Genomic DNA, 15,769 nt, shown 5'->3' on the forward strand with positions numbered 1-15,769 from the left:
CCTCGAGGTACTCCGGTGGTGACAGTGACGTGTTGGATCCCCTCATGTTCACAATAATCGCTGAATTCCTTCGACGTGAACGCAGTACCTTTGTCTGTAATTATTCTTGACGGATTTCCAAAATTTTTCTGTTGCGTTCTTAATTTGTCGATGGTTTCCCGCGACGTCGTCGACTTGGTAGTGTACAGCCAAACGAATTTCGAGAAGTCATCTACTACGGCCAATATATGCTGGTAATTTTTATTTGTTGAAGGCAGAGGTCCTAAATGGTCAATATGGTAAGTGTATAGCGGTCCTTCGTCCTTGGCTATCGGGTGCAGCATTCCCTCTTTCTTTCCTTCTTTTCTGTTTCCCAGAATGCAGGCCACACAATTCTTAATAACAGTATGAATCTTTTCTTTCAACTTCGGTATATGGAATTCTCTTTTGACGATTTCCTCCACTTTTGCAATGCCAAAATGGCCTATTTCGTGCGTTTTCTTTATGACCTCCTTTTTCTCATACTTCTTCTCTGAGCTGAACGTCGGCCTTTTTGTTCTGATCTGCTCATACAATCTGACCTTATCCTTAAACTCAGCGAAGTTTTTCGCTCCATAAAGCACACATTTGCTTGATGGATCATCCTGTATCCCGTCAATAATGTATTGTATCACGACCTCGGCCTCTAACGTCGCTCGGCTTCCGATCTCACGCATGACCAATACATATTCCTGTACTGTCTCAGCAGGACTTTTCTTTCGAGACATTAGCAACTTATGAATCTGAGCACTGCTGACCTTCACTTCAAACTCAGCGGTAAGTCTTTTCTTAAGAGTAGTCCAGGATTTAATACCCTTTTCTGATTGCACATATAGTTTCGCTAAACCCGTCAACGACTTTTTCGCGAATATTAATTTCTGTAAGTCGTTCCATCGTGTGACCTCTGCTATTTCCTCAAAATCTCGGATCCACTTTTCTATCGGGTAATCATCCTTGCCATCAAATGGTCTAATGCTGTCTTCTACGTCACGAAAGGTTAACGCAAAAGGATTATTTTTTCTCGTCTTCGTTTTGGTACGGGCTTGTGGCTGAGCTAAATTTCCCTCGTCAATTTCGTCCTCCTGTCCGGATTCGTCGCTACTTTCCTGACCTCCGGCATCCTCATCTTCGGTCTCCCCGTCTTCTTGTCCCTCAGTAATATCGTCGTTGACTGACAAGTCATTCAGGAAAGAGCATACCCGATTCGCGATGTCCTCGTGTTGTCCCGAATAGTCCAAGTTTAGAATGTGACAGATCGCCATCAAATCGCTTAAGTTCAACTGATCTTCGGTCTCTGTTAATTTGGTCTGATATTCCCTTGATTCCTTGTCCAGGTTAAAACCAGGGAATTTCCTCACATTTTTTCTAGTTTGCCGACCTTGACCTTCTTTGCCGTAAACAGCAACATGCAGCGCTTGAACCGCCCTCAGTTTAGAATTTGTGATATTTTGCGCAATTTTTTCAATATCCCCCAAAGTAGTCATAATTGGGTATGGAATTGATACTAGGCCAATATTCCAAGAAAATAAAAAATGAGATACGATGCGTTTTGCTGTTTACGTAGAATCGACTTGAAAAGACCAGTCAATAGAAGAAATCGAGACACAATCGGGATTACAAAGCAATAAATCTACTAATACAGTAAAATTAGACTAACTTCTGTATCCTACCTTAACTGCTTTTATCTGTCGGTTGCGTACACCTTTTCCGCACTCCACTTCACTTCGCGGAATTAATCACTATTATCACCCTAATCTCGCACTGTTTCGTCGTTATCGCCGTCGTCGTCGTTACCCGTCTGGTATTAGTGATTTCGTCGTTATCACCGTCGCCGTTGCTCTCAATCCTGAAGTGCAGAGCTTGGTCGTCCTAACTCGTTTCCCAAATTTCGGCTGAGTCTTCTAAACTATTACCCCAAATCTCGTAAAAGTCTCCAAAATCGTTACCCCAAATCTCGGACGAGCCCCCAAAGTTGTGGGATTTATCTTTTATTCGGTTGTCTAGGGTTTATGTATAATTGGGATAGGGTACAATACGAAGCTTAAATGGTAACTTAATTAGTAAAAACTCGCGTCACTTAGTTCGTCGTTCACTCCGGATATCCAAGAGAGCGATTCTCCTTGTCACAAATCTTAAATATTAAACCTGGGGGTAATAAACCAGTGTCGTACCTCGAGTAGAGGCCAGCGACCGTTACAACATCTGGCTGCTGCGAGCCAGCACCACGAACCATCCTTTGTTTGAGCCCTTAGCAACCATCCTCCGGCCCTTCTTCCTTGGTTCAAACAAAGAGATGTTCGCTTTTTGGGTTTTTTCCGTGACACAGATTCTAGGAGGTTACTGGGAGAACCCAGCAACAGCCGAGAATCACTCGAACTCAGGTACGATACGCATGGGCGTAACATCGAGGTACCTCACTTTTTAATCCCCCTCGGTTCCTCAACCCTAATTTAACTAATACTATCTAACAAATATTCGGACTTTCCCGTTGGTGTCTCGATTTGGTCAGACAGTAATAATTACATTTAGAAGAGTTAGAGCGATCTGACGAGCGGATCCTACACGTATATATATTTTTTTCTTTCTAATGGAAATGATAATTGGTTACGAATTTTAAAAAGATACCCGTGTTAAGCCTTTTCCAATGATATAAATGAATATGATAAAAATAATATGAATTCATGTTGTGGTTTCATTTGTGGCTTTTCAATGTTACTGATGTCAGATTACTGCTATCGGTTATAAGGTTTGATGTTAAAATTGTAAAATAAAAATATGTATGAAAATTTTAAAAAGTACAATACATACAGTACATATTAGCAAATGAAGTCTTTCAAACAGCTAGTGAATTTGTATATTTTAATACATTTCCCAAACGGCGTCAATCAGACAACGGAAATTTCCAAACGTTAAAAAGTAATTTAATGAGTCATGAAAGCTTTAAAAAGCCAAGAGCAAAGCATTATAATTTAAACAAAAAAAGGAAATCCAGCAGCTAAATGTAATTGGAGAGATTTTAAATTATCCTTGCACCTCATCTCGAAGATTGGCTGATATAACAAATGTTCGAAAAACTACCCTTTTAGAAACACTAAGAAAACATAAATTCAATCCCTACAAAACAAAAAGAATTCATCGACTCCACTAAAGAGACGCCTCTAGAAGACTAAGATTTTGCAATTGGTTTGTTCAAAAATGCATAGGAAATGTAAATTTTCCTTTAAATTCTATTTGCAGTGATGAAGTCAGAGTAGATACTTCTGGAATTTTTAATAGATACAATCCGTATCGTTGGTGCAATGAAAATCCACACGTATTTGTTCCATAAAATCGGCAAAGTTAGTGTAAATTTAATATATGTGTAGGAGTATTCCGAGGAACACATTTAGGACCTCATTTTTAACAAGGAAATTTAAATGCAAATAATTATGTAAACATTTTGCACACTTATATCGTCCCGCTTTTGGAAGACTTACCTTTAACAGTCCCTAGAGATATCTACTATCAGCAAGATGGTTGCCCTCCACATAACACCAGGATTACAACCGATGTTTTAAATGAAGAGTTTGGAGAACATTGGATTGCTACGAAGGGTCCCATACCTCGGCTTGCTAGGTCATGTGATCTAACTCCCTAGATGTCTTTTTCTAGGGAAGATTAAAGAACCTTATATCTCAAGGAAGAACCATTCAGACAAGAGAGGAATTGCAGGAGGCTACTAGGCAAGCTTATGCAATTTGAACATATTCACTGATTATATCTTTAATTAGATTTCTAATTCGTTAAATACCTTCTTTTTTTTCGTTTTATCGTTAATTACAGCTTTAAATAATAGTTTAGATTGTTACTTAGTTTGTTGAAATAAATATACAGGGCGATTCTAAATAAATGGGACGAGCAAATATCTTAAAATTGAGGAAATCTACAAAAAAAATGTTCAAATAAGGTCTTTTTTATTTTCGCGGGCGCAACTTTTTATGTTGTTAATTTTTTCCCTAAGGTCATCATCGCCTGTCTTTTGGGATCAATTTCGTTTTTTCAAATGGAACACCCAATTTTTTTTGAAGATTCGAATTCTTTGTTGTTAGTACAAATGTTTTTATTCAGAACATTTTTTGCTAAAAGTGATAAAGTTCATAACAATATTAGATACAAAATAAATTCTTATCTCGGCACTGCTACAATTTCAATTTCATCAAATTTTTGTCAAAACAGACAAATCCAATTGAAAATAATTTACTATGGTTTTTCGTGTGACTTTTGTAATACATAAAGAAGACTCCATGAAAATGGGCATTTTTTTCAAATGTGCTATTTTCGGATGAATCAAACTTCACAAACCACAATCAAGTGAATCGACACAACATGCATTAATGATCGATTAAAAAATACGCATTAGTTGCGTGAAGTAGAAAGACAGCTACTATGGACTTTGAATGTTTGATGTGGTATTTTAGGTAGACATCTGATTGGGCCCTACTTTATTGATAGAAACCGCAATGCAAAAAAGTATCGGAATTTTTTGCCAGAAGATTTCCCACACCTTCTCGAAGAAGTTAACTTAGAGCGAAGGCATTGTGGCTTCAATATTTTGGCTTTCCTGCTCATTATGCCAGAAATGTCAAAGAAGTTTTAAATGAACATTTTCCACAAAGGTGGGTTGGGCGTGGTAGTGAAGTTAACGGGCCAGCCCGATCACCTGATTCGACTTCACCAGATTTTTTTTTTGAGGTTATTTGGAACATATCGTTTATGACTTAGTGTCAACTACTGCTGAACACATGAAAATTTGAATCAGAAATTCTTGTCAAAATATTACACTTGAAATGTTAGAAAATACCACACAATCATTTCAAAACAGAATTGTCAAATGCCTTGAATACCAGGGGCACCATTTCCATCATTGATTAGACTGATTTTTTTTATAATAAAGTAAAATTTACTATATGACAAATAATATTCTTCAAATATCTTAATAAGGTTTAACCAAGCGGTTATTTTGAATCAGGTATTATTATGAATTTTATCACTTTCGGCAAAAAATGTCTCAAGGGAAAATTAGTTTACTGTCAACGAAGAATTTGAATTTCCCAAAAAAAATTGGGTGTCCCACTGGAAAAAAAATGAAGTTGACCCCAAAATATAGATGAAGGTGACTTTAGGGAAAAAAATTGACAACATAAAAAGTCGAGTCCTCGAAAATAAAAAAGACTTTGTTTGAACATTTTTTTGTAGATTTTCTCGATTTTAAGACATTCGCCTGTCCCATTTATCTAGAATCACCCAGTATAACACTAAATTATAATAATAAATGATTGAGTAAAAAAGTTAACACAAATCCAAGACCCGCTTCGATTAAAGAAAAAACATCTAATATTTTTGCCATTTTTGGAAATAGGTACCCATAATTTTATATTATTGAAAACACCGACATTTTTTTAAGTTCATAGCCAATTATGATTTTCATAAAAAAAATTATGAATTTATGATAAAATGGACTACTATAGAGAAAATCTGAGTAAGCCACTGGATTACACTCAAAAAAGTGCTTCAAAAATGCGATTACAGAATTGAAATATTCTTTGAAATAAAGAAGCTATGGACAATTTTCAAAGTGGCCAAAAATTGAAAAACGCCCTATATTTCAGTTGGCAGTGAAAATATCGTGAGGCGGTTTTTACCATTAAACATTTCTCAGAAATCGAGCCCATGACATTTAAGTCAATTTTGCTCTATCTAACCGGGAATTAGGTTTTCTCTCTTAATATCTCTTAATAAGACCAATTCCGACCGCACTATACAGAGAGTACAGCAGAAAGTACCTACAACCGGAAGATTATGGTAAACGTAGGAAATTTTGTGGAAGGATCAGTAATAACACAAGTTTACAAAAATCTTTTGACATTTAGACCCGAGCAGATAAGAACAATTGTCGGCGTTATTTAATGCGCCGAATCCAAATCTGCAATTTGTTTATCATAATTGGTTCTGTTTTTCAAGTTCGCATCACTGACAAATCAGTTAATTTATTGTGTTCGGAACGGTTTGTTTTTGGTTTGGAAAGCGTGTAATTTGTGAAAATGCAGAGGCAATGTTGCGAGGTGAATTCCAAGTATTTTTGTTACACTTGCGGATATTATTTGCTCGTAAAAAGTGCCAAAGTAATTACAAACGCTCTTAGAGATGCGCATTTGAATTATTTTAGTTTATCTGTGGCAAACACTCACAATCCATGGTTGCCAAACTTGTTTCGTGACGTGTGCAGAACAAAACTGTACAAATGGTCACTTAGTGAAAATCTGCCCTTTTCATTTTCAATGTCGATGTTTGGGGAGAACTAAACAATCATGAAAATGATTGCTACTTTTATTTCATGAATTTTGGTGACATTAATGCAAAATAATTAACAAAGTATAAATATCCTGACGTTTCACCAGTGTCCAGCCCAGTTTCATGTTCGAACAATGATACATTGTCAGTACGTCCAGGTATAAGTGCGAGTGCCCTGGAAGCTTCGACATCATCAAGGTCGAACGGTGACAGTGATTTTGTCATGTAATGTCATATGTGTCATTATGTATTTCAAAGTGAGTTGAGTGATTTGACACTTGACTTAAATGAATTTGGATATTTTTCCTGAAAACTTAAGGGACACAAACGACGAGGAAGGAGAACGACTACACCAAGATGTGGAAAAAATCGAATATCAATCATTTTAGGATGATGGCATGTTGAGCGACTACTATCGAACTCTTGGGCGTAAAACGGATCCGAAACAGTATAAGCGACTCAGCTCAACTGCTCTTCATTTTTAATTGAATACGTTTGTCAAGAATCGTAATTTTTTGAATTTCTAAAACTAGAAACAATTTAAAAGATTACTTTGAAAATTCAGATTTAATGGTCTAAATAACTTTAGCTTTTGCTTGTCCAAGCCCAAAACGATGTAGACTTGTGTAATCATGGTGTTGTATCAAGTATTTTTATTACGAATGAAACAACATTTACCCGACGTTAATAATACACGCAGTTGTTATGTATGGTCACACCAAAATTCCTCCGCAACAATTGAAAGTAATTAATCAACTTAAGTTTTTAGTAAACGTGTGGTGTGGTATGATTGATAATTATTCAATTGGCCCTTTTATTTTGGATTGTCGCCTCACAGGAGAATACCACTTGAAATTAATTCAAAATGAATTACAAGGACCTAGATTTTTCTTTAAACATTGGAACCAAAATGTACTGTCAGCACGATAGAGCTCCTGCATATTCTGCTCGACAGGTTAAGCAACATTTAGGCGAAAGGTTCTCAGAGAGTTGGATTGGTCGTGGTCCTATAAGTTGGCCTCCAAGATCTTCAAACCTCACACCATTAGACTATTGTTTTTGGGCTGGTTAAAAAATGAGATGTACAGAGTAAAAGTGGACATTTGAAATGTCCTAATTCGACGTATTACAAATGCTACAGCTGACATTAAAGAAAGACATGAAACAATCAAGGGCTCAATGAATCCTTTTCATAGACAAAGGAGAAAATAATTAGAAATCAATGGCGGTATTTTTGAACATTTATTAATACAACACTATGATAACCAAAATGTTAACTTATGAAATGTATACATTTTTTAAATTTTATGTTTTAATTTTGTTTACGCTGTAACTTGTAAACAAATGAAAATCGAACAACAACATTTGAGTTTTTTATATTCATTTTTTATGCACAATACGCCCCTAAAGTTTGACATAATTCTCACGAATCACCCAGTATAGAAACCCTTCAACAAAAACAATCCTTCGAATTTATAGTTTCCAAATATAAATAAATATACAAGGCGTCCTGTTTAAATTAGTGAGATTTGCATAGCTGAAAAGTGAACCGACAAAACTTACTATTTTACGACTCCCATTTAAAGCTCTGTAACTTAAAAACTGGTTGAAATATATAGAGAGTGTCACTTTGAAAACTTCCCACCCTTATTATTTGGAAACGGTATCGATTTTTTTTTAAATGCAGGAATACGTCGATTTTGTTATATGTGTAAAGGAAACAATTTTTATATAAAATTCACTGTACCTCTTTCAACCCTCTACCCCCAGAGCCACCCTCTCAAATATCTTAAATGGTAAAAGAAGTTAATTGAAATATCATTTTAAAGGACTTTTCATTCTCTACATTTTGGTACCTCATTTGTTATATTTGACTGTAGCGTTTCAAGTTAGACGTCTCTGAGCATTCTAAATCCATTCTTCTTAATAATATTTTGATAACGTTGAAACGAAGAATTTTTGTATTCAAACATGTCTTACGATTAGAAAATTGTTGTAATGAATATCTGCATAGTCGTTTTAAACTATAAAACAAATAATTTTTCTTATTACTAGCCTTTAAAAAAACCACGTTTAAAATTGAAATTCCTATTTTTAACACTTTTAATTTATTAAATGTTTGAAATGTTCTCCATTATTCTCCAAATAATAACAAAGCCTATTTTGAAACTCTTCCCTGACAGTTTCAAATACCGCTTCTGAAATAGTCCTTAACTCTATGATTCTTCTTTTCAAATCGTCAATATTATCAGGCTGGGTTTTGTAAACAACTGATTTTATATGGCCCCATAAAAAATAATCTAACGGCGTTAAGTCTGAAGATCTTACAGGTCATTCTATCGGTCCCCTTCTACCAATGCATTTGTTAGAAAATCGGGCATTCAACCGTTCTCGCATTAGGCAAAAATGATGAGGTGGAGCTCCAGCTTACTGAAAACCTATTTGGCTTTTTTGCAAGATGTTTCCACCAACTTGGGCTTCCAAATGAGTTATTATTAAAGGATCAATTACGTTTTCGACTAAGTTTAAGTACAGCTCTCCAGTTAGATTTTCCTCAATAAATAAGGGTCCTATAACGGCATTTCCGAGAATACCAGTCCCAACATTAAATTTTCTTGGCCAGTGTGTAGCACCCTTTTCAAAAACTTGGGAATTTTCATCATTCCAATATCAGCAGTTCTATTTATTGACCCGACTATTAAGAAAAAAAGTGCACTTATCACTGAAGCAAATGCCTGTTGAAAAAAATTGGTTATAATTAATTAAGTTGGTCATAGTTTCGCAAAACTCGAATCTTTTATCAAAATCATCGACATTAAGTTTCTGTAGAATTTACATTTTTAGAGATAAAATTTATTTAATTTCAGTGCCTTTTATAGAGTTTCATGTAACACTCTAGTTTAACTTGCGATCGTACGCAGTGAATTGCTGGGTTCTGCAACAAGGGTCCCAGAATCTCTATTTGAAGAGCTTCATTTAAAACGCGCTGAACAGCCCTTTTTTGTTTGCAATAGAACCTGTCTCACTAATTTTTTTTATTAAGCCTAAAACGAGTCTATGCCTCACATTTAAATTAGGATTTCTAGTATTAAAAACATTCGGCTGTTCTTTTTGCGCATTTTCTTTGCTCCCCATAAATAAGAATAATTTCAGTTCTTTGCTGAATCGTGTATACCATTTTTTAAATTATTCACAGAATTATCGCAATAAATTTTAACTGATTTGAATATCTAGTAATGCAGTTAAGTAAATATTTTCCATGCAAGATAATATCAAAATTGATCAAAACGGCACTCCATTGCAAAAAAAATAAACAATTCATATTCTACGTAGACGTTTCTTTTCCAGGACCGAGAAAAGGGTACCTCCCATTAAGATAATCAAAATGCCCTTTGATCTAAATTGAAAATCTAACTGAATGGGCATATAAGTACATAAGTTATAACCCTCTAATGCCAATCAATTGTGCAAAATACCCTTACTCCCACCCCCTAGACCAAAAAAATCCTTAAACTGCCATCTTCTCAATTATAATTTTAACTTGAAAACTGTTTTTTCGAAAAGTCTGAAAAAAATCACATATATATAGAAAATCCTCACGCATTCGCAACATTTTTTCCGTTTTTTCCCCGCTAATTCTAACCTAAAAACGATTTTTAAAATTACAAAACGGAATAACTTTTTTTCAGAATGGACTGCAGGTCCAAATTTTCTTCTAATGGTGGGCATTTTTATGTCAAATCTAAGTGTATATAAAATATGTCACTTTTTAGGCTGCGCCATATTAAAAAAACGCAAAAAACTCATTTTTTTTTGGTATTTTTTTCAATATCGAATTAAGCATTTCGGCATAAAATGCGTTAAATAGATACTATTGGATTATAGAAAATACATTAAATGCCGAAAAACGCCCCAAAAAATGTTCAATATGGTGCAGCTTAAAAAGTCACACATTTTATATACACTTAGATTTGTCATAAAAATATCCATCTTTAGTATAGGATTTTGCTTAATTGTGGTCTAGTGTTTTATAATTATAGTCCAGGTGGATTTTAATTAAGGGATATATTGGCTATACTTATAGGGTAACACTAATGACTAAAGCGATTTCACAAACTGTAGATCGCGTGTCGGTCTGCCACGATACGAAGGGACACCTTCCTGACTTTTCGCTTTTTTAGTCGTCGTTCCTAATTTCCGATCGTGTCTCGATCTGAACTTTCTACTTTCTTTGCCATTGCTTGTTACGTTTTCTCTCTTCGCAGAAGGCCACCCGTCAGCAAAAGCAAAACTTAAAAATAATATCTACAAGATATATACAGAGTGGTACTAACCTGAACTAACGGATTCCACATTAGAAGAAAAAACTGGACCTGCAGCCCACTCTGAAAAAAAGTTATTCCATTTTGAAATTTTAAAAATCGTTTTTAGGTCGGAATTGGTAGAGAAAAAAAGAAAAAATGTGGCGAATGCACGGGTTTTCTATATGTGTTTTTTTTTTTTTTCGAAAAACCGGTTTTCAAGTTAAAAATTACAATTGAGAAAATTACGGTCTAAATGTTTTTTTGGTCTAGGATGTGAGGGTAAGGGTATTTTGCACAACTAATTGGCATTAGATGGTTATAACTTATGTACTTATATGCCCATTTAGTTAGATTTTCAATTTAGATCAAAGGGCGTTGAATGGGAGGTACTCTTCATTAAATTAATACAAGTTTGCTTCAGTGATTAATGCATCTTTTCTTTTGATGGTCGTTTAGGCAAACAATAAGTCAATAGGTTAATAAATTGATTTATTACAAGAATTTTCTAATCATAAGATATGTTTGAATAGAAAAGTCTTCGTTTCAACGCTATCGAAACACTAAGAGCAAAAATTAATTTAGAATGATCAAAGATGTCTAGCTTGATAACGTAACAGTCAAATGTGACAAATGAGGTACCAAAATGTAGAGAATGAAAAGCCCTTTAAAACGATGTATCACTTAACCCCCTTTACAATTTAATATATTTGAGGGGACGGCTCTGGAGGGTAGAGGATTGTGTGAGGATAGAGTGAATTCTACATAAAAATTTTTCTCCCTGGATAACAAAATCTACGTTCTGGCGATTTTTTAAAATCTAATCAATTTCCAGATAACTAAAAACGGGATAAATTTTCAATTAACACCCTGTATAGGAACCCGTTCAGTAAGTTCGAATTCGCAGTTTCCAAACATGAATAAATATACAGGGTGTCTTAAAAATTAGTGAGATTTGAGTGGCTAAAAAGTGAGTTAATAAAACTTGCTATTTTAAAGCTGCCCTTTGAAGTTCAATATCTTGAAAACTAGTAAAGCTATCTGACACCCCAGCACAGAAATAATCCCTTGGAGGTATATTTTCCAAACATTTAAAAACACACCGAATGCTCTATTTAAACAAATAAACTTTTGCGTGTCTGAACAATGTCTTAATCAAAACTGCTCTCATTAAACACTAATTGCAACTGAACTCGGAGCTAACCGGACTTTCTTAAGGCCCCATAACACCCTAACTTCAATCAAAATCTCGCCTCTGCAATCTCCCGAGCAGTTTGCTGTCCTTTTGAAATTCACCCCATAAATAATTAAAAACAAAGTTTTCCAATTTCACTCGTTCGCTAGCTCATATTTTACCCTATAATTGCCACTTATTAAGCCAATTAATACCCTTCGACATTATTACGTCAGATGAAAGTTAATATCTAGTTAATGATTATTTCGATGTAAATCGCTCCAGTTAGATTAAACGCAAATTGAGCAAATGCATCAACAATAGAGCGATGAATGCCTGGAATATTCAATTAATATTTTTTTAGGTTTATTTTAGGGGAGGGTGCTCAATAAGAGGTCACATGTTATTGATTAATTAGGGCAGCAGCATCATTAAAGATAAACGTTTTGAATGGCGGAAACGACGAAGTTTCCGGTCTCATTAAAAGGAAATGTGTTTCGTGTACTTTTATGGACATATTGCGAAAGTAAAATGGCTTTTCTTGTTTTAGATTATCTGAAAATGCGCAGATCGTCAGGGGCACGCCTGCACTCCCAAACCTCCGAACCGCAAATCGTTATAGAGGATCAGGAGAATGAGGAAGAGGTTCAGAAAACCGGTAGTTCTCAGCACAGCTCAGAGGATGAGTCGCCCACCATGAACCCTTACCTGCTTTCCCCCTATGCACGAGATATCAGAAAGCACTCTTTGCCGACCCCGCAATGCAGTGGCATTACTGCCAGCCAAATTCGAAGGCTTTCAGACCGAGGAGGAGATGCTTTGCCAGGGCCCAGACAGACCGAATTTCTGGCCACGCTTTCGCAAGCACCCCAAGTATCCCCTGGCGGGAGAAGACACTCTGTAGTGACGATATCCAGAGTTCCCCCCGCTTTATTTGGAGTAGGAAGGAACCGCAGGGAATCTGTTGCGGCCTACCCCACGTCATTCTCCCCTAGAATTCTGCCAAATCGTAGAGAATCAATTGCATGTCCCCCTTCTACAGAATCCCGAGGGAGCGTTCATAATCTGCAACTGGACATAATGGACGATATAGTGCAGGCTAGGAAAGTGCGCATGAAAGTGTGGAATACGAGCAGTGAAAAATTGTGCGAAGTCCAGCTGATGGACGGAGCTTCCGGAAGTGCTCAACGATATACGAATTCCGGAAGGAGGTTTTCCGACTTCGTGGGAACCACCCTGCCTCCTATACCCAGCTCCACTAAACGTAGGGCCTCGGAACTACCCCCCCTGCCGACCACAAGTAAGATAAAGCCTGGAATTGTTTGCACTAATACTGATCTGATATCTATTTTATCTTCTCTTTCCACGTCTGCCACGGAAATCAATCAGTGGGAGAGGGAAGTCCCCCAGAGCACTCCTCAACACCAACAGAAGACGCCAGCTAGGGCAAAGCAGGAGAAAAACAGCCAACTCAAGGACAGCAGATCGAACAGTTTTGACGTGTCCGTTTTGCAAGGACTTGACGTTCCTTTATTGTTTAATAGTAAGAAGTCCGAGGCCAATAAACCTCAGCAAACTCCCTCGAACTGGTTCGCCAAAAGACATCAACCGCGAAGCGGATTTATCAGTGAGAAAAAGCTGCTTTTGGAGAACTTGACTAAGAAAGTAGTGCGCAAAGAGCCTGGAAAAGTCTTATGGGATGAAAGAAGCGGGTCTTTAGTCGACGCCAGGGCTTTGGGGGCTGCCATTGAAGGCTTTTTGAAGAAATCCTCCCCTGATTCCCCTAGCGTCAAGGAGGGCCCGCCTTCCTTGACGAGCAGAGGGAGCAAACTGACTGATAGAGTTTTAGGGGCTGCAAATAAAGTCTTTGGCAATGCGAATAGATCTAACTGGTTTTCCAAAGGCGAGGACGAGGCCAACGAGACGTGCGACTCTTCTTTATGTTCGACACTTAAGGACCTGTTTGTGAAATAAATTTACTTCTTCTCACCAAAATAACCGAGTTGAAATGAATATATTTAATAAGACTTGAGGGTAGTTTTCATAGGTATTTTGTACATTTTAGATGCTTCGCAGGACGAAGCAATTTATTAGTTATTAGTGACTTAAAGAAATTATATTGTAATTTACTAAAGACAATCCCTTGTAGCCATAGAAGACTATTTTAGGCATTAAATAACATACAAGATTATCTATTAACGAGGACGCAATTACACGAACAAATTTATAAAATTCCTCCTCAATGCTCCCAACTATTTTTTTCGGTAATAATTTTTCTTTTGCCAGGAACTTACACGCACACTTAATCTATTCCTGCTAAGTTATACCTTTAGGCTAGATTAGTAGTACTTATCGATAATTTTAAGGCATAAGTTTAATAATAAATGATCTTGTATTGTACAATTAAAATATCGTTGAAAGCTGGAATTCTAAAGAATGTATATTTTCTTGAATATTATACTATTTATAGAATAAATAATTTAAGATAACAATTACAACATCTCAATGTCGTATTTTTAGAAAAATAATATACTCTGTGTTACTACTTCTTGGATGTTCCGAAAGACTAACATTATATCACTCTATTTATAAGGATGTAATGATTTAAAACAATCAATGTTAACGTAAATACCTTTATTTGTAAATATGATTTGTTTAAGACGAAATGTTGACCTTTATCTGAATGTTAATAAATGTTTCGTAAAATATAATACTCAGCATTTTTCAATGTATTATGCCACGTTAAATTTATTTACACGAAATAATTTCTATGCATACAGCAAGTAGCATAATACAGCTTTGCTGTAATCTTTTGTAATACATTATCGCAAAATCAGTTTTGTCTATCAAGGATCTTGAAAATATGGTGAACGTGATTGTCTTTATTTGTTACGAAACCGGATATTTTACTTCATATTTTCAAAACGGTAATACATTATTCTTTTTATTTTCAAATGCTAGTTTTTCTATGCTACTTCTGCGTCAAGTACCTTCAAGATAATAGAGTCATATTTCATTCTAAGTTACTTATTTTAAATAGCGCACCTTGTCTATTTCTCCATTTTTGGATATGAAATTCTAAGAATATCTCATATAACGCATCCTAAGCGATTTTTGACTGTTTTGAAGTAATTTTCAAAGTCAAATTTGGCAGTTTACGGGTTTTTATATTTTTCTGATTTTTACAAGCTCGCATAGATCAACCGATTTCAACATTTATTCAGATCGAATGGTTTTTGCGCAGAATGCACTACTTTCTTTTAAATCCTTGTTAGTACGCTATCAGCTTGAAATATTGTTAAAATGGTGGTGATTTGGTTTATTGCAAAATTCCTCTTTCTGATTTACTCTAAGTTACTTATTTTAACTACGTAACCCTCTATGCTATTTTGCTTTCTATTCCGAATATATTTTCTGTACAGATTTTAAGCTGCTTTCTTGTCAATATAGTGCATGCAATTGTGTTATCAAGAAAATTAAACTGCAAAATATTTCAAGATTGATGTTGTAAGAAGTTTTTGAGGTAGTATCAGTTAAACAAAAATATTTAACAAGTGCAAAAATGTCCAGTTACTAAATAAACTATACAGAGTGTACAAGATAAAAATTAACTCTGCAGTAATCTTTGTTATTTTTCCTAATTCTCTATAGAAGTATAAGAAAATCAGTTTTACATTTAGGTGGTCGCTTTTTCTCTATAAAGTGAGGAAATTATTTTTCTCAATTCTAATTATCTTTCAGTGTTATAGTAGAATATTTAATAATTTTAAGTGCATCCTTATCTTGGACATTTCATTAACCTAAAAAAATTAGAAGAATGTAGAACTCCACAAAAAAGTCAACAACTTACTTCAGTTTCAACTTCATTAGACAAATAAACTATCGAACCAGTTTATTCTGTAATAAGATAAATTAAATAAGATATTCTGTAATATTGATAAGCAAA

General features: G+C 35.3%; 1 protein-coding gene across 2 annotated transcripts in view; it reads left to right on the forward strand.

The window, feature by feature from the left end:
* Window positions 1-14,534, forward strand: part of kairos — a 41,172-nt gene extending 26,638 nt beyond the window's left edge. Inside the window, exons 1-2 of one of the 2 annotated variants that reach the window (XM_066391086.1) lie at window positions 5,960-6,119; window positions 12,374-14,534. In XM_066391086.1, coding sequence (XP_066247183.1) covers window positions 6,110-6,119; window positions 12,374-13,797 — 1,434 coding nt within the window. In that variant the 5' untranslated portion in view covers window positions 5,960-6,109 and the 3' untranslated portion in view covers window positions 13,798-14,534. Of the gene's footprint in view, window positions 1-5,959; window positions 6,120-12,373 lie in introns of those variants that run through there. The other variant, XM_066391080.1, reaches the window with a different exon arrangement.
* Window positions 14,535-15,769: the final 1,235 nt, after the last annotated feature.

Source organism: Euwallacea similis, chromosome 1 (assembly GCF_039881205.1).
Source record: "Euwallacea similis isolate ESF13 chromosome 1, ESF131.1, whole genome shotgun sequence".
Taxonomy (NCBI): Eukaryota; Metazoa; Arthropoda; class Insecta; order Coleoptera; family Curculionidae; genus Euwallacea; species Euwallacea similis.